Raw genomic sequence first — 18,917 nt, 5'->3', positions numbered from 1 at the left:
GAACGGCCACATTTTTCCAAGCCGGGGCTTACCTAAGTGCTAAACATTATGGTGATGAGACACTAAGCCATGGTGTTGCTGCACGCTCACCAGCCTTGGGAGAAGCAGCAGCTGTCTGCTGTGCCTATATTGCATTTCAGCGACCCTCCTTCCCTCACGGGGCAGGGCTCAAGCCAGGAAAGCGGCCGAAAAGCAGGGGCCAGCCTGAATAGCATCTCCTCCTCATCATGTCTGAGTGCTGTATTTACCTGGCGGTATCCCACCATGATCATCCTGACCAGCACGATGTTGATGTGAACACCTAGGGACTCATCGTGATAAATCTCATCCACCTGAAGAAGGGAGGGAAATAAAACAGAGAAGAAGATATGATCATCCCAGCTCTCAAGCCCCTCCTGTCCTCCACACTCCCACGTTCAGCATCCTACCCCGCTTTCCAAGACCGCACAAGACCAGGGGCAAAGATCTCATCTCCCTCCTCCCACCCCCAGCTTTTTTTTTTATTTTCCCCTGTGTAAAAACCATAAAGTCAAAAAGCCAAGCTGGAATAAGCCAAATTTCCCCAGGATGGGTAGCTCAGATGGTCAATGACATCGCCCATCCCATCAAGAGAGTGGAGGAGGGCTGCATTTCCCACGGGGGCTGAGTCCACCGCCAAGCATCTTGCAATGAGCCCCCTTCAGAGTATGAATTCCTCAGATGGAAGGAAACGCTTCAGACTCCAACGTCTTTGCATTTGGTGGAAAGAAAAAATGGCTTTTTGGGGAGAGGCGAGCAATCGTATCAAAGCAAGGGCATTACTCAGTTATACCAGTGAGTCAAAGTTGACCTCCTGCTTCAGAAACCCCAGGAGAAGACAATACAATGAAAAGAAGAGGGAGGGCTTGTGAGTCAATAAGATATCTATCAACATCAGTTATTAAAAATGACTTTGCAAAGGAAATAATGAGCTATAACCTTTTCCTGCTGCGTTTCTAGGATGAATAAACAAATTCTACTCCTAAGTGCTACCAAGAGAAGAAGACATCCAGACGAGAAAGGTCCCTGCGAGCTGAGCGTGGTGACAGCTGGCCACCAAGAGAGGCACTGAGAGGGCAGCCATAAACTCACGCAAGCGCAGGAGATCCTGCACTAGCCTTAAACCACCTGCACAGCACATGTGAAAATACAGCTCAGACAAAAAAATATTGATTTTTAGAGAATGGGACTTTCTTATTCCCCAAATGTCTCCAAAATGAACACTGCCACAAATGAAGGTTCAGTGCAGAAGTTGAGGAAGTCAAATTAAAACCATTTTTAATATTGACTAGAATTAACGTTTAAATTAAAATATACTTTTTCAACTTTGTCCAAGAGAGAAATAATTTACCTCAGTTCTATCATAGCTTTCCAGACTAGATGAATATTATAAAGCCAGATTTATGGAGCTTTTCTCTTTTTTCTCCCCATTCCTCTTTTTCTTTTAGGCTTACATTTGAACTCAAGGGTTGGGTGACAACCACCCTGCCCCTTTACCGCTGCCCGCATCCAAGTCTGCCATTTTCCAGACTGCACAAGTGCTTTACAAGCCCCTCGGTTTACAGAGGCTGTGCTTCTGTCTGAAATACCCACTTGGGCCATTTTTAAACCCAAAGACTCAGTATTAACGTTTCCTCCTGACAACTAATAGTCCTGTGGAGCGGCTTTGAGCTTTGCAGAGAGGTGGTGCAGGTCCTGAGCCTGCCATGTCTCGAATGCAGCAAAATTGATTAAAAAAAAATAAAATAATCACTAAATAAATTGCCAGTCCATCCCCATTATGCATCCCTTTGGATGCACAGGCTGTAAGCCCTGCGGGGTGATTGCTTCAGCAGCATGGAAAGATAACGCCGCACAACCCATCCTCAGCTCACCCCTGCTTATCGTGGTTGGGATGCTCCTTCACGCTGCACCAATACCTTTTAAAGGCATTTTGTAAGAATAATGAGAATATGATGGATTTCTTCCAACACTCTTTTTTTTGGGATGTGTGCGGATGGGAGGAAGGTTGTGCCGCGCTGCAGCTGGGCTCCCGCTTGCAAACATTACTCATACCTACAGTCCCACCAAAGCACGAAGCATCCATCCCAGCAAGGAGCTACAGCACCCCAGGGGGATCACACTCAGCCCTGCATTTTGGGACGTAGGAGGCTTTGGTGTCCCAGAGAAAACATTAGCGGATCTGAGAAGTCTCCCATCAGGAGTTTGGCCCTTTACAAAAATATTCCAGCCTTAATGCGTGTCATATGAGAGGTAATATAAAAGGGCAAGAAATGGGGGGAGAAAGGGAGAAATGAAAAATATGCCATGGGCCTGAAGAGCCAGAGAGCTGGACCTGGGGGATGGTTCAGGGGAACAAGGGGGAAAGCATGCCTATTTCCTTCACTTTCCAAAATCTTTACACATTTTCCTTCACCACGAGCACTTGTGGGGAGCTGGAGCACCATTAAGCCTCCGCTTCAGTCAACACCTCAGCATCATCCTCCGGCACTCTGCTGCTTGCTCTCCACTCCCAAGGACCTCTCGATCCATTGGGATAAACCGTGTTCCTGCCTTAGTGACCTCTCCGCCAGCCGGAGCTCCTGGCCAAGCCACTGCCTGACCTTGCCATGACTTGGAGCATCCAAGGGAGCAGCGCAGACCTCCCCTTTCCCAGCTGTGCAGGATATTTGGGCAGGATGCTCGGCAGACCCCACGGGCAGCAGGAAAGGATGCTCCGTGACAGCCTGCCGCATGGCAGCCCCAGCAAGCGGGAGAAGAGGAGGGTCGCATCCAGAGGAGGAAGGAGCATGAGCAGAAGAGCTGTTGGGGCAAGAGCTTTGCTCCGTGCCGGCTGACCTACCACGCAGCCCTCTTCTCAGCAATGTCTCTTTCTACCAGTGGTACCTGCAAACAGTCCCCAGGCCTGAGATGAGCTCCCTGCCCCAAACTGTGCACCCCCAGACAACATTAGCTACACTGGGAGAAAGAATATATCCTAAATTTGGGAAAAGCAATACTTTTCACAGGCATTGACAACTAAATTCATCAACACCCTCCCAGCACTGCACGTCCTTCTTCAGCCTTGCTAGAGAAGCAGCTATGGACAGCAGCAGGACCACAAGCAGCTTAGAAACAGCTCATTAAGGGACTAAGATGCAAGAAGCCGTATTACTCCAAGATGGGATTTAATCCCCTAAATCTCCCTTTTAAAGCAGTGCTAAATCCCACTCTCCTTCAGCTAGCAGGGACTAGGTACCCCTCCAGCCTCCGAGCCAAAGGGTTAACCCTAAACCCCAGCCCCTGTTTTGTCTAGGGGAGGGCAGCATTTAGGCAGGGATCTGTACCTAACAGATACCAGCTCCGCAGTGACCTTTACAGTTAATTCAGAAAGCAGATGTGGAACCAGACTGCCCAAGGCTACGGACTTCCCTTAATAGCCAGACATAAATAATTGATTGAGAAAAAAAAAAAAAACAAACCATAATCAAAAGGGCTCGGCGCTTGCTGCCTATATCAGCCCGCCCTGGAGCTGGTGCAAGCCAGCAGAGGGGATGGAAATGGGCCTGGAGAGCAGTTTGCAGGCTTGGCACAACTCCCCCTGCCCTCTGCAGATGCCATTAAATGAGTCAACATCTTCAAAGAAAATCCCTCCAGAAAATACCTGCTCAGCAAAGGGCTCCAGTAAAGGGACCCACCTCCCCAAAGACAGATGGGATAAAGATCTTCTTATCCCTCTCGCCCACATGGTTAGATGCCCAGCCTGTATAATACTGTCACCTGGCAAGACATGCTCTCCTATTTCATTTAAAAGAGGATTTTTTTTCTCCTGAAAAAGACCAGCCCTTAAGGCTAGGTGTGTGTTAAGGGCAAACCAGCAAGAACAACCAGCCCACAGGACCCCCCGCAGGCAACTCCAAAGCCCCCAGCCCTGCAATGCCAAGGGGATGATGCTAAGCTTTACAAAGAGTGAAAGAAACATTAAAACCCTGTGCATCCTCTCCGAAAGGCTCAGCGAATTTGCAAAGTGCATGGGCCACCCCCCACAGACCCTCGCTGGCGCTGGGAGTGAGCAAGGCTGTCTACCTAAATCCCTGCAAGTCTGGCCAGCCCCGAGTCTGCAGCCCCAGACACAAGATCTCGACAGCAAACCGCACTGGCAACGTCTAGACCTTGCCGTTCTTCAGGGAAGGAAAACAAAAGAGAGAGACACGAGAAGAATTTGCCAAACCAGCAGAATAGCTGACATTTCAAAACCCCAGATCGCTCACTCAGAACAGCCAAGTCATCTTTAAGCTCCTTTCTTTTATTCCCTCGCTCAATTTTCATGCCGGTGGATTCACCCCAAGCCCGTTTGCTGGGGCTGAGGGGGTAGGAACAGAGGCAAAAGTCCTCCTGACCACATTATTGGGCTTGCTGCATACACTTCCATCCCCTGCAGGGATTCACACCACCCTCTGCAAGGGCTGACCTATGCTACCTACATTTTCAATATAGAGGAATGGAGGACAGGGGAGGTTTGCTCTGCAGAGCAAGACTCCAGATTTTATCACAGCTCTCTACGCAACAGGCTATGTTGTCCCAAAAACATAGCAACAAACATGTCAGCCTACACAGGGCATGGGAAACAGCGCATGCACATGTAAGAGAGACATCAGAGGTATTTTTTGCTATTATCAGTTAGCAAGGAGATGCCTCATGAACCACCCCAAAACAAACCCATACACCAGAAGGACTATAATTTGCCCATTATTTTAGACTGGCCTCCCTCCTGAAATGGCACTGAGCTCAGCAAATCAGTCTCTCAAGCAATCCACACTCCAGCTTGGCTTTACAGATAATCCCACGTTAAAAATAAAGCTGGAAGTTTGATTTTTTCCCCTAACCCTCTCCTGCGTGGGGTCTCAGTAGCAGTCTTTGTCGCTCAGCCCTTGGGAACAATAATTCAGCCAACAAGTCCCAGCCTGGAGAGGGCTCTGACTCACGGGGTTTCCCTAGTAACCCAAAACAATGGAAAACACCAAGTACCTTTGCTTCCTTAACCAAATCGTGGGCACTATCCTACAAAAACCCCAGCAAACCGTTGACACCAGAGCCAGGCTTAACAGAGCCCATAGCTTGGCTTGTCTCCCCCAAGCAGGGCCAGCCCCAGCCTTGAGAAGATCAAGGGCAAGGGGTGGGAAGCACAGAGGAGAAAACCAAGGAGACCAACTGAATGACAAGAGGCTGAAAAACAAAGCAGGACACAAAACATTTCCTCTCCTCTTCCCCTTACAGGGCGCTGGATCCTCTCCTGGTTCCCAGCCCTTCTCCCACCCTTCAGCCCTCGCACACAGCAGTCACTGTGGCTGGGGGATGCTAATTTTGCTTCAATAGCATCACAATCCCTGCCACAGGCAGCAAGCAAGACAGGGGAACAGCTTCCCCCAGCCACCACATCACCAAATATTCATCCCAAGGGCCAGCGTCAGGGAGGGGGCCAGGTTTTGCTAGGGTGGACACTGTGATGCTCAGCTGGGAGTTATGAGATATGCTCAGATGCACCTTCTCCAGCAGGCACAGCAAGCGATGGCAAAGGATGCATTTCCCACTCACTTCAACCTGACCCAAAATCCTCGTGTAGCCTCCGAGCCAAGAAGGGAACAGCAGGCTGGGAATGCAGGCTGGGAGCTAGCAGGGACAGCAGCCTGTGGGGAAGCTCTTAGGTGCACAAAAAGAGCAGTCATCCTCATGTCAGCTTCCTCAGATAGACACAGCGCTGTTTGATGAAAAGCCTGGCATCCACATTTCTGGCAATAAAATAAGGGTGGTTTGGTTTTTTTTGGGGGGCCGGGGGGGGAAGTCTCCATGATGAATCATTTATCACCAAGCTTCAGCTGACAGAGTTCCTGTTAAAAGGGTTTGTCTCTCGGGGAGAGCCCCAGGACCCTACCTACAGTAGTACCATGTTAAGCCAAGCCCGTGAAGGACCGGGAAGGGATATGTGTCCCACCACCACATCAGCACCCAGCAGGGACCCAGAAAAGGCCAGGGAAGTTTATTATGAACTTCCAAGCTCACTGCCCCCCTTCCCTTGGGATAGATCTTGATAGCAAAACTCCTGGAGGCTTTCCCAGCTGGCTCCCGTGCAGCATCCCCCGGCGTACTCCAGCTCAGCTCATTAAGTCCTTTCCTCGTTAGAGGGCTGGCCAAGCCTCTCCTCCTTCCCCTTGCCTCCAACTAATGGGATTAGTGTTCAGCTGTGTGGTCCCAGCACGCTCCTCCCCGCCAACCCCCGGCACCCTCCTCTGCCATCCAGGCCAGAAAGCATTTTTTTTCTGCTGAATCGGGTATTTCAAGGCAATCCGAGCCGGTAAGGAAACGAGGCGGCGCCAAGGGAAGAGGAGGCGGACGGAGGTCATGGCAAAGCTGGAAAGAAAATGCACTAAAAACCAGAAAGAAAGAAGGGGAAGGGGGTGGGGGAGGAATGTATAGAAGGAAATAATACTTGGGGGAAGTATTTGTTGCATGCATTATCCTGGTTTTTTCCCCCCTTTTATTGATGCTGGTTTTTCTCCCCTTTATTTAATTCATTAAAGTCTCCAGTGCCGCCTTTATTTGAATAGACAGTGGTCCTCCCTTCTCCCAGCCCAGCATCCTGCGCATTCACTCCCTGAAAAGTCCTGCCCGCGGGGTATAAACCATGAAATGCGCCTGAAAACCAACCTTTTGATTAGAGCTGACAATCCCCAGGCACTCAAACCGTCCGTCCCCCCGGATCGGAAAGGAAAAATTACATCATCTCCGACCCCCATAACGTGGGAAGAGCCCGGGGTCAGAACAGGGAACCCTGTGGCTTCCCCCTTGCAGAAGGATTTAATAAGCAAAGGGGAGAAACTTTCAGAGACTGAATTTAAGTGATGCTGAGAGCATCCTACCACAGGCATCTGGATAACGCACCAGAGGATAAAACTTTGCAATGAAGGCATTTGCTTTTTAAAACCAATATCTTCTCTATTTAGGACTGGCCACATTATGCTTTTCCTCTGATCCTGCAAATCCTTACCCCTTTTGTTGACAATTTCCCCTTCGTTACTGGCAATATGGCTCTGAGCCTGCCTGCCAGGGCAGAAATAATGCCCAAACAAACAAGCAACCAACCAAAAAGCAAAAGCATCTTTATAGCTCGGTTATTTCTGAGCTGGTTGTGCCTTTTGAACACTTTCCATCACCATGGAAAAGAGCACTTAAATAAAAATAAATAAATAGAGGCAAGGATAAAGCATGGAAAACAAAACAAAAATGGGAGAGCGCACGAAAGATCTTTGAACATGGACCCTATTTGCAGACATCCAGGTGCCGGCAGAGCAAACCTCCCACAAGATGACGAGATGAATAAATATTGATCCTTCCACATCTCTCAGGACTTGGGAAATATGTACATTTTTATCTTAAAAAGGAAAGAAAAGCGGTGTAGGGAATCAGCATGGGCTGCCCCACACCACCGGGTAAGGAGAGGTGCAGAAGCAGGGCTGCTGTAAAGCTGCTATAAACTCCTTTTCAAACACATCTGACGAATCCTCAAGGTGTACAGGTTTTCCAAGGAATGTGAAAAAACTTCTGAAAATCTATAAAAATCCCCCATCAACAAATATTATTCAAAATAAATAATAAACATCATAATTTCAAAATAAATAATAAATATCATCATTTCAAACTAAGTAATCAACAACCATTGTCTTTCCTAGCATTTGCTGAGATTTCGGCCACAAGGAGGAGATGGTCTTGGCCAGGAGAAACAGAAGATGCTTTTGGACTCGGGTGACAGACAGTGACGACAACCAACACACCAGACCTTGCCGTTGGCCAGGGGAACATGACGGAGATGAACATAAAAGTGCTCTGATTTCCATCACTCCAATTACCACAGCTATTAAATGCCACAGCTGGCTGTTCCAGTGAAGGAACAGCCCTTCCTGCAGCACTTTCCCCCCTCCAGCCCATTTTTTTCCAGGATAAGCGATTTGCAGCACCCGAAGAGCAGTAAACCAAGGGAGGGGTGGGAGCCAATGGCCCCCCAAAGCCAAGCCTTACTATGTTCATGAGGGTGAGGACGTAGTTCTGGACATGTTCCTTCCCATGGAAGCGTACGACCGAGTCATCCACTGCCAGCAAGACCTCGATGTTGTAGTCGTCCTTCCTGGCATGGCGCCTCTTGCGCTCCGCGTCCCCCAGCTGCTCCGTCATCAGCTCCAGGGAGTTGGGGAGATCGCCCACCTGCACGCCAGGCACTGAGCAAGGCACGGGGGGCAGAAAAAGAAACAACCATTGAGGTGACCTGACACCACGGTGACACTCCAAAAAAATACACATTAAGCAGGAAAAATAAATAGGATATTTAACTCCAACCAGGTTGTTGATCCAGCTTGCTTTGTGCTGGGGAAACGGCTCTGAATTGGCAGCACCCAGCACTAAAAGATACATCTATGCGATGATGGTCCTACACTATCTGTTGGGTGGTGGTGGGACACCTGGGGAGGTGGTGGATAGCTGGGGAGGACGCGTGCAAAGCTGGGGGTTGCTCCTTGAGAGCAGATAGCTGCAGCCAGAACATCCTCCATCCTTCAGCATCCTTCACCCTTCATCGCATCCTTCACCCCATCACCCAGCAGTGCCTTGGAAGCTCTCAATTGCAATTCCATTAGCAATGCTACAACAGCAATGAGCACACCCTGGAAAACTTTTACACTTTTTTAAAAATCAGGGAGCTGATTACGGTGCCACAAGAGGTGAATAAACACCGGGGAAGGCTAATGCCTCTGCGTAAATATAAACAGGTTTATAGAGTGCTTGTGCACAACGTTGACCCTGTGCTTGTAAACACTTCTGGGTGCGCTCGGCTTTGTGCGGGTGAGAGGGGAAGTCAGCAGGCGATTTATGCGCGCAGAGTGCAGCACACGGCCAAGTGATGCTATTAAAAAAAAACCCCATGTTTTCTCCTTCAAGGCACAGAAGAAGGAAAAAAAAGGACAAGGCACTAGAAAAGTGAAATTAATTATGAATGCTGGGAAAAGGAAGGGCTTCTATCATCTGTTAAAAAGTCAAATCAACACCACATTTCACAACGTATAGGTGATTAAAACAAGACTGCAGCACCTACATCTCCAAGCCACAGTCGGCAGCCAAGCCAGACCAAGTCCGGCTCCTCCTGACCCCTTCAGTCACGAGTCCCAACTCTGCTTCCCATCCCAAGGCCAATGTGATCATGCATAGGCCTGATCACACCCATCTAGGAGATTCTTCCTCTTTAAAGAAGAGGAAGAACAACTCATATATAACTCATCCAATTTTAACCAAATTTGGAAGAATTTCAAAGTTCGCAGCAAAAGCCCAGCATTTTCTTTCCTTTCTTCTCACTGATGACCCAGCTGGCAGTTAAAGCCAGCCTAAAGCCATAGGGCGAGATGTATAAGCCAGAGGGCAAGAGGGAAGGAGAAATCCTCCCGCCACAAGAAATAGTTATTATCAATTGCTGGGAAAGACTAGATTCCAGCAGCCCCTACCTTCAGGGTGGAGGTCCTGGCGGGGCTCAGCGCCATCCTGCCGGATGGCCGACCGCCGGTACACCACGTGGGCCCTCCCGTGCTTCTCCGTCTCCTGCTGCCCCCTCTCCAGGGGCTCGATGAAGAACTCATTGCTGTCTGTCCGAATCAGGCCAGCCTGGACTCCACAAAGAAATGAAGAAATGGGGAAAAAAAGGTGTGTTTTTATATACACATACGTGTACATACACACTCAATATACTCATTAAAGATTGATGCAGAGCATGCATGAATGCAAGGGGAAAAAGCATCCCAAATAAGCCACGTGTCTTGTCCATGACGCTGGGATGGATCCATTACCATGTTCACGTATGATGACCCTTAATTTGTCCTGTAGATGGAAAAAAAAAGGGGGGGGCGGGGGGGGAACCAACCAATCAAAAAAAACCTTCAAGTTATGTCTTTATATGGCTAGGAAACTCCATTCCTTCTCATCAGCAATGAGTTGTTCTGCCTAACCCTGCGCATCAGGGGATACAGGCTGCACCGGCTCTGATGCCGCCTCGCTTCCCTGCACCCTCCCCATGCCCATCCCCATCCCCACAGCGCTGGGGAGGAAATCAGCCATTTCACCAATGCTACTAACTGCAGTCACAGCGAGAAGGAAGGAAAAAGAAACCATCGTCTTTGCCCTGTGAAGTGCTTGGGAATTAACACAGGGGAATCCCTTTGGAGGAGAAGCTGGAAAGTGTTACGACTCCACCTCCCAATGAAGGGGAAGATGAATGAGAGGGCAAACATCGCTGGAAATGTTGTCCTGGCTACCGACCTGCTCCTAATTAACACCAAGCTCCCACCAAATCCCCCTTGACATCAGCCCGAGCACTCATACCCCGCAGCGCCGGCCAGCTCAGACCTCGGGCAAGCAAAAGGATTGCCAGGATTTGGCTTCTATCCCGTGGGCAGCCCCCCCAGCACGGCATTTCTCACAGCTCCCTCCATCGCGCACGCACGCGGTCCGTCCTCCAGCGCTGCCCGCTGCTGCCTGCTGTTTGAATAGCTGCCTGGAAAGCACAGGCAGAGCATATGGATCTGTTCTTATAGTAAAGCCTTCGACAGCATGTACCTACTGGAGTCCTCATCAAGGCTGGGGTATTGGAACTGTTTTCATCAAATAAAATAAAATTAAAATTATATATATATATATTTTGCACACAGCGGTACGAAGACATGAGCTGGGCTTTCTAAAGAGCCAGGCAAAGCTGGGACTCTTCCAAGTCCGCCTGGGTCACTGGATCTCCTTTGCATTCACGTACCGTTGCATTCATCATGGCATCAGCCAACCTGGCTCTGTTAGACTTCATCAAATTTCCTGCTCCACTTGGGTTTTATTAGCTGCTTAACTCCTCTGGAAAGCAGGCTTTTGGCTGGTTTTGTTTTACCTCCTTCCCGAGGAATCTAAGTACAGGCAGTTGTGCTAGTATCAACTTGCCTGACACACGTATCTCAGGTCCTTCCCGTAGGAGACGTTCAGGTCACCAGGGCAGGACCTCTCCAGGCAGGGCTTGTCCCACCACCCCCAGCCAACAAGATGAAGATCACAGCCAGGTTCAACCAAGAGTCTGGAGCACCAGGCATGGCGGTGGTGATGAGGCAGAGATCAAGCCAGGGAGTCAACCCACAGGTCAGGTCCAGTGATGGTTGGGCAAGTCCATGATGATGGGGCAGGTCCAAGCCATTGCCCTTTATTATATGGTAAGAGAAGGTGGGCTTTCACTGCTTAACACAAAAATGAGTAGCTACAAAGGGCAGAGAGCTGGGCATCTGACACAGGCATCACAAACACGCTTTGATTTTATATGCAAGAATTACGCTGATGATTTCCACCAACTAACGTGCTTCCAGCTTGTACATCACTACAAATTTGGGCTGGAGTGGCACGCCTGCTACCCGAAAGCGCCCGGCACAGTAGCCCTGCCAGCATCCCATTTTAGCCCGGCAGCAGAAGAAGCAACCCCTGCCCCAGGAGGAGGTCTGCTGGGACACTGCTACCCCCTCGCAGCCCTGCCACGGGGCATTTCACCCAGGACGAGGCACTCCAACACTGGTTTATCGGTTTACAGCGAAAGCCGGGACTTGCTGAGTCAGGCAGCTGGAGGAAAGCTCTGCCGCTGCGCTGGGGCAAGGCTGGATTAAAATATGAAAGAGGCTGGTCCCGAGCCACAGCCCACTTGTGTTTGCACTGCTCTACATCTTGTGACTAATGATATATGGCTCAAGAAATAAAGCAGGCCAGACTTTCTTGCCCATGCTTTCTCCCAAAGGTGGGATGCAACACACTGCTGACTCCAGCGATGACCGACAGGCAAAGTGGCTACCGCAAGAACTTGTGTACACATCTGATCAGAGCAGCCTAACAAATGAAACAGAAACCACAGCAGTCACCTTGGCATTTACAAAAATAAAAAACCAACCTAAAAACACCATTGCAAGAGGCATGCATGAACCTGCTCAGTCTTAAAAAGGAGCAGCTCGGGTTGTATTTCAGCATTTGGGGAAGGTTATAACTGTAGGGAGACAGCAAGAGAGGCCAGACGTCACCCAAAAATAAGCTAAATAAGCTAATAAGCTTTCCTTGGGCTCTTGCCAAAAGATCGATCCCATCCTCAACGATCAATTTGCCATGTGCTTCTCACCCCCAATTTTATTTGGTTTAATAATACCAAATCAAATTAAATCTGGCAAGGTGAGACTATCATTACTGATATTTCTAACATGAGATGCTGTCTACAGCTCTCAGTGAAGGTAATTCCCAAACTAGAAAATGACCCTTTGAAGACAATTCCACTGTAAAGAGGGAAAATATACTCTTTTTTTCTTTTAAGGAAAACACCAAACTCACTTGTGCCAGCTCGCAGAGGGTCCAGCTCTCCTGCATCTCCCCAGGCTATGGGAGAGAGGAACTGGCCCTGCTGGCCCGGCGCCAGCCCCACTAAGGGGGACCCCCCCAGCACCCCGGGTAAGCAACTCCTCCACCGCTGCTGGGTAAAAAAGCTCCAACTCCCCCAGGAATTCAGGAAATTCTGACACTTCAACGCAGCTGAAATGTGGAAAAATTAATAAAGCCGCTCCACTCAGCCAGAGAAGCGAACAGGGCCGAGGAGGGAGAAATCCAGCTGCGTGCATAGTATGTATTTTTCCTACACGATTCACACTTAATTTGGACAAAAAGTCCCAGAAAGCCGGGCTGTGTGAACACAGGCACCATCGCTAGCCACCGCTCTCCGTTCATCCAGAGACTGCCCGGCGAGGGCATCGGGGGCATCTGTAGGGATGCATCTGCCCTGCACAGACCTGGACCACACCTGGCAGCAGCACAGTGTGCGTGGCACCAGGGCACGGCCCAGAGGTGCTCGGTCACTATTTTGGTACCTCTCCATCTGCAAGCTCATTGGCACCACAGAGGAACATGGAATTAAGCAAGATTTCACTCCATGCTCCTCACCGGGCACACAGTCTAGTACTGCAAACTCAGGCAAGATGCTAAGCAGGATGCAGAGAGAGCTTTCCACCAGTGAAGCTGGGGGGTAAAATACCACCTTCAGACACATTTGCTCCATTCCCATTGAGAGCAACATCTTGAGACATCTCACCATCCAGGCATTTAAACCAGCACCTTTTTTCTTCCCAAAATTAACCCTACAGTTCAGGAGCTGCAGGGAAAATCCTGGAAGACAAATCCATACTTTTTGCACAGGGGGATTGTTATGGAGACTGTTTCTCCCTTCATTCCCTATTAATTACTGTTCCTGAGGGCTTTTGTGCTCAGCTTATCTGCTGCCACCCATCTGAAGCAGGCCGGGACGACAGGGACGACAGGGCGACAGGAAAACGCTGGCTCTACAGTTTGCAGCACACTGGCGTTTAGTGCAAATAACTCCAGAGAGCAGCAGGGAAAAGTCAGCCATGAAAAGCAAATACGGTGCCTACAGACGATAATTCTTCACCCGTCTCTGCAACCAGCAAAGCACGAAGAAGCAAGGTCGACCACACGCTGCTAAAGCCAGCGTGGAAGGATGGGATGCCTTCACTGCAGCGAGATGTATCTGCTGGGGGAGATTTCTGCCTAACGCTACTTTACCAGTTAGGAATTTGGTGGCTTGGATCAGCTTTGAAATTATGTTATGGACGACAGCATCTTCCCACCCTGGTAGGAGACACCCTTGCAAAAAAAAAAAAAAAAAAGGCCGGATTTTCACGCGTGGATGCCTGCAGCAAATAACCAATGTGGAAGGTGCCATTGGTTTGGCAACTGTGAAAAAAATCAGCTCAATTCCATGGCTAAATATGGATTTGGGAAAGACTTAATGTGCACTCTCTTTTTCAAGAACTGGGTTTTTTTTCCCTCATTATTTATAATCTCAGTCTCCATTTATACACAGCATAATCTCTTTGTGTACACAGCCTTCATCCACAGCATCTCAGAATGCTTCCTCTGACCAGAAACAAGGGGCCAAGTGCGGTCCTGTGCCTCCCACGCACACTATACCGGGATGCAAAAGCCACAATCCCCTTTTGAAGCTCGTGGATAACTTCCAGAAAAAGTCCACAGCAATTCCAAGGTACGTGCATATCCAAGAGCAACAAAGCTACCTACAGCCAGTGCTCCCCACGTTAAGTTAGTCCCTATCTAGCACGATGTTAGCAACAGTCCCCACGCGTGTACATCCCTCCCGGATGCTCTGCTGCTTCTCTGCCCAGTCATGCTGGAGGTACAGCGTGGTCATAAATACTACCCTCCCATCCCATCCACACCTACCACTGCCTTTTGGTTCTGTTTCTTGCTCCATTTGCTAAATCGAGCTCTTTTCACTGCTTTTTTGGGGTCCTCTTGGTCTCACAACTCCTCCAAAGGGGACAGACCCTGAGCTGTCAGACTAACTTAAGCCAGAGGACCATACAGCAATCTACACCAGCCAGAAAAACCCATGAAAGAGAGAAACCAACTGCTACGTTGGATGTATCACAAAATCCTCTTTACTGGGGTAGAAGCAGAGCCCCTGCTCAGGCTCTGTCCTCCCGACCTCTTCCCCCAGCCTGCAATCGCCACATGTGCTTCGCCGGATGATGGGAAATTGCTGCTTGAGGCCAGGGCATTTATTTGTTGGCCATGGAGCAATAAATACATTGCAGGAAGAAAAAAAAAAAAAAAAAAGCATTTTTTTTTTCTCTTCCCTAGTGCTGCTGAAGCTCTACATGAAGAAATAAAACATCTGCGAGACGACACAATGCTAACACCGTGTCCCAGGATAGCTTCGGAAATGGGGACACACCAAAACCGCCCTGCAGAAGCCCTCGGCGTTTGCAAACCACCGAAGCCCCATGCATCAGCACAACACGGCTTGGCTAATCCCACCCCACACAGCAGCAGCAAAGCCCCCGCAGAGCTGGCTGCATCGGGGGTTAATGAAGGCAAAGAGGGATGAAGCAAGAGCTCTGAACTGCTGATCCTGGGCAAAGAGCCACTTCTTCCTTTACACGAGCTTAAAAGAGTGGGTTTGGGGGTACCATGCATGGCAAGACAGGTATGGCTGCATAAATCCACATGCAAAAGCATCCTGCAGTACAAGCTACATCCTAAACTGGCATCGCTGCTACTACCTGTGGCCAAAGGATGGCTGAATCAAGGGCAAAAATACCAATAACCTCCACCTGAGAAGGTGTGCCTGGGGCTGAGATGGGAGAACTTGGGGCTAACACCTAGAAAAGCCTGGAAAAGTTAAGCTAAAGCCTACTTGAAATGGACCCTAGCAGTAGAGCAGGCTCCGGGGAAGAGAAAACCCCTAACACCGTCCTCACTGCTTCCTGGCCGTGGCGGGACAGACACTCAGCTGCCGACCACTTCCAGCATCCCTTCGCTCACGATGCCAATGGGAATTCTATCTGCAATGCAACCTGCACACTTAAAAAATGGGTTTTCATTCCAGACGCAGCACTACTAGTTGCTTGCTGGAGTTATACAAAATATCTTTAAAGCTTTCAAGCCTGCTCAAATTCACCAGCCCCAGCACGATCCATGTCATGGAGAAATTTCTGCAAATTCACAGCTTCATCCGATTCCAAAAAAGATGCTTCAAAAGGTGTGGGTTATGTGCTAAAATTGTTGGCAAAAGAATAAACTACTATATGTAGGCAAAATATGTATTTCTAGCTGTGCTGCTCTATCATTTCTGCTTGTATAGTAACACCAGGCACTATATAAAAAGAAAGGAATGCCAAATTGTTTGTGCTAGCAGCCAAAATTGGCTAAGGAACTCCCAGAATAAAACAACCAAAAAAAGAAATATATATAAAAAAAGGCAAAATAAGACGTTTATTCCAACCCAGGAGTAACGTAAGTGGTACCAGGAGAAAACAGCAAACGCTGGCACCTAAAACAAGAATTAGATCGGCTCAAAGGACATTTGAAGGGCAATGGGCCAAAGGTATAAAAAAATAAGAAATTCCTCAAGCATATCAAAGGTAGGGACCCACGGGCAGACCAGACACCGGGGTTAAGGAGGTAACAGAGCCATTTAAGTAATTAAAGCGCTGTGCTAGTAAGTTACCGATGCTGAACTGTGCTCACCCTGCACTCAGAAAGCCAAAAGACTCTGAGCACATCAGCTATTAGAAAAAAAAAAAAAGAGGTCCTCCGCCAAAAAGATGCTTAGAGGGAGCAAGACCGCACGCTAACAGTGATTTCAGGAGATGCTCGAACTCAGTCAGCCTCATTTAAGAGATGCGAAATGCGGAGAAAAAGTTCCTGAAGCAGTCCCAAGGTAAAACACGGGTGAGCAAGGATGAAGCAGCATCACCAGCAGCGTGGGTACCCGTCCTGGAGGCAGGGCAGAGCCCGCGGGCATAACAGCATCTGACATGGTCCACCTCTGGGCAGGAGGCAGCTCAGGCATAGGACAGGCAATTTTTTCAACCCCTTTAAATAAATATAGCTGCACATACAGGGGAAGGACAGAGCACTCACACGTGTAGTACCCTGCCCTGCTTATGCCACAGGCCACGTGGGGAAAGGGAACCCGCAGCAGCCAGCCAGTAAAGGGCAATGTATGGTGCAGCCACCTAACGCATCACCAAAAAAATCAGGTTTCAGGACACTGTGATACACCACTTAAGAGGAAACCACACCAACACACAAGCAGCGTGCACGAACCACCCCGCTGGCCTCGAGCTTACCAGTCCATCGCAGTTGCTGATGGCCACAGCGGCACCAGGCATGCCGGAGATGTCGCCGGTGAAAAGGCACCGCTGCTGGAGCGGTTCCCGGAAAAGCACCTCAAAATCCTCCTGCCATTCGGCCACGGCACCCGGCGGCACCAGCCGCCGGTTGGGCCTCAGCCGGAGGTGCAGCTCCTTGCCGAAAACCGTGACGTTGAAGTACAGCAAGCGGCCGCCGGCCCCGCGGTGCTGGGGGGACTCATCCAGGGGGCTGCGGGGGATGCGGCGGTGGGATGGGTGCGAGGCCGGGGGACAGGCAGCTTCGCCGATCCCCACCACCGCGTCGCCCGACAGCACGTGCGAGAGGAAGCGGCCCCGGCAATCAGCGCTGAAGGGGATGATAACACCATACTCGCTGAGTTTGCCGGACAGGAGAAGCTCTGCGGAGACAAGACGGAGGCAATGGGCTCGGCGGTGGGCACGGAGCATCCTGCTCACACGTTGGGATTTCAGTGGCCAACCCAACTCGGGGAGCCTTTGGCGAGCCCGGCCGGAGCCCGATAAGCCCAACATCTGCTCTTCCCTCCCGACGCAGCTCCGCTTTGTAGTTTTAACCGGGCGCGTCAAACGTAGCAGAATAAACTCGGGCTGACGTGCCCCCCGCACGCCAAGCACGCCAACTATTTCTCACCCAGCCTCCATCTCCCCCGGTTGCCCATTGGAACCAAACCCCCGCGCCGGCGGCAGCCCTCTCCTTCCTGCCCATCCTCCGGGGTGCAAGCCACCTGTCAAAACAACCCCCCACCCCCGGACCCCCGGGACCCTCCCCCGCCGCCCGGGGAAGGGGCCGTACCTGGGGCGCTGCCGGCGGCCAGGCAGCCGTGCAGGGGGACGAGGCAGGAGAGCACCAGCCGCAGATAATCCATTTGGGGCCGGCGGCGCGGCGCGGCGCGGCGGGCTGCGGGGCGGGCGGGCTGCGGGGCGGGCGGCGCCCGGCGCCCGCCTCCCCGCCGCCGCCGCCGGGGCCGGGGCCGGGGCCGGGGCCGGGGCCGCTGCCGCTCCCGCCGCCGCCGCTGCCGCCTCCGGGGGGCCGGGCGGCGCCGCGCTGCGCGCCCGCGGCCCCCGTGCGCGGCGTGGGGCGGGCCGGGGGCAGGGTCTGCGCGAAGGGGTGGGAGTTAGGGGTTTTTTCTTATTTTTCTCAAATTTCTTATTTTAAAATTTTTAAAAATTTTTAATTTCCTTTACTTTGTCTTATTAAAAAAAAAAAGTTCTCGAGTTGCGTTTGGATGGTTCTTTTCTTGGAGATTAAAAAAAAAACCTTTTCGGGCAGCCGGCTCCGGCCTGCCAGCCCTCCCTTCCCCGCCCCGCGGCCGCTCGGCTCCAGCCCTGCCCGAACAAAGGCGAGGCGCGCCGGGAGCCGCAGGGGGAGCCGGAGCCCCCTTGCTCTGCCCCTTCCCTCCCTGCCCTGGGGCTCTCCCAAAACCCACCCCTGGCCCCACGCTGGAGCGGGACCCCGCACAGAGGAGCTCCATAAGAGAGCCAAATCTCCCAGCACTTAAACCCCTGCCGCCTCATGAGGTGAGGGTAAACATCCTGTTTAGAAACATCTGGGATGATTTTTTTTTTTTTACTCCTCCTCTCTGTTTTTAGGAAGAGATATGATGGAGAAGGTGCTTGCGTCAGAGCAGCGCCTTGTTTCTGGATGCCGTGTTGCCGGCTCTCCAAGGATGACCACCTCTTGGGTTTGCCAAAGGGCATCGCCAAAGCTTTGCGGCTGGGAGCCACACAGTTCGGTACGTGCTGTGCATCATCAGGCTCCTCACTACCACCCTTAGGACGGGCAAATAAATTAGGTAGTCCCCTAAAAAATAAGCAGGATTTCAACAAATCCAACACCAGAGTAAAGGGGCTTCTCTCATTGCTTGTTTTCATTGCAGAAGACACCCACCATGTGAATACTTAAAGCCCAGGGCAGAGAACAGGTGGCCACCATAGCCCTCTAAAGCAGGGCCTCTCAGCATCTCTTGCCCAAACTTCACCACCACCAACGCAGAGGAACATGCCTTCTGGTACCATTTGCATTTGCTGGGTCTAGCTATTTTTTTCTTCTCAGTCTCACTCTGGACAGGACTCTAAGGCCAGCTCCAGGGAAAGGGCTGTGCGGCAGCACCGGTAATACCAGTT

The 18,917-nt window shown here is 50.6% G+C and overlaps 1 protein-coding gene across 7 annotated transcripts in view; it reads right to left on the bottom strand.

The window, feature by feature from the left end:
- ADAMTS14 (ADAM metallopeptidase with thrombospondin type 1 motif 14) overlaps positions 1–17,710 on the bottom strand; it is a 38,697-nt gene extending 20,987 nt beyond the window's left edge. For 6 of the 7 annotated variants that reach the window (XR_012043797.1, XM_072870240.1, XM_072870244.1 and 3 more), the window contains exons 1-5: positions 17,587–17,710; positions 16,752–17,173; positions 9,540–9,696; positions 8,071–8,267; positions 249–332 (exon numbers count right to left, since the gene is read on the bottom strand). Coding sequence is in view for 6 of the 7 variants with exons in the window: in XM_072870240.1 (XP_072726341.1) it covers positions 249–332; positions 8,071–8,267; positions 9,540–9,696; positions 16,752–17,173; positions 17,587–17,659 (933 nt within the window). In the remaining variant the exon portion in view is untranslated. Of the gene's footprint in view, positions 1–248; positions 333–8,070; positions 8,268–9,539; positions 9,702–16,751; positions 17,174–17,586 lie in introns of those variants that run through there. The other variant, XM_072870246.1, reaches the window with a different exon arrangement.
- Between the last annotated feature and the right edge of the window lie 1,207 nt (positions 17,711–18,917).

This window comes from Ciconia boyciana, chromosome 8 (assembly GCF_034638445.1).
Source record: "Ciconia boyciana chromosome 8, ASM3463844v1, whole genome shotgun sequence".
Lineage (NCBI taxonomy): Eukaryota > Metazoa > Chordata > Aves > Ciconiiformes > Ciconiidae > Ciconia > Ciconia boyciana.
The sequence above is the reverse complement of the archived record's forward strand: the minus strand, read 5'-3'. Positions and strand labels throughout refer to the sequence as shown.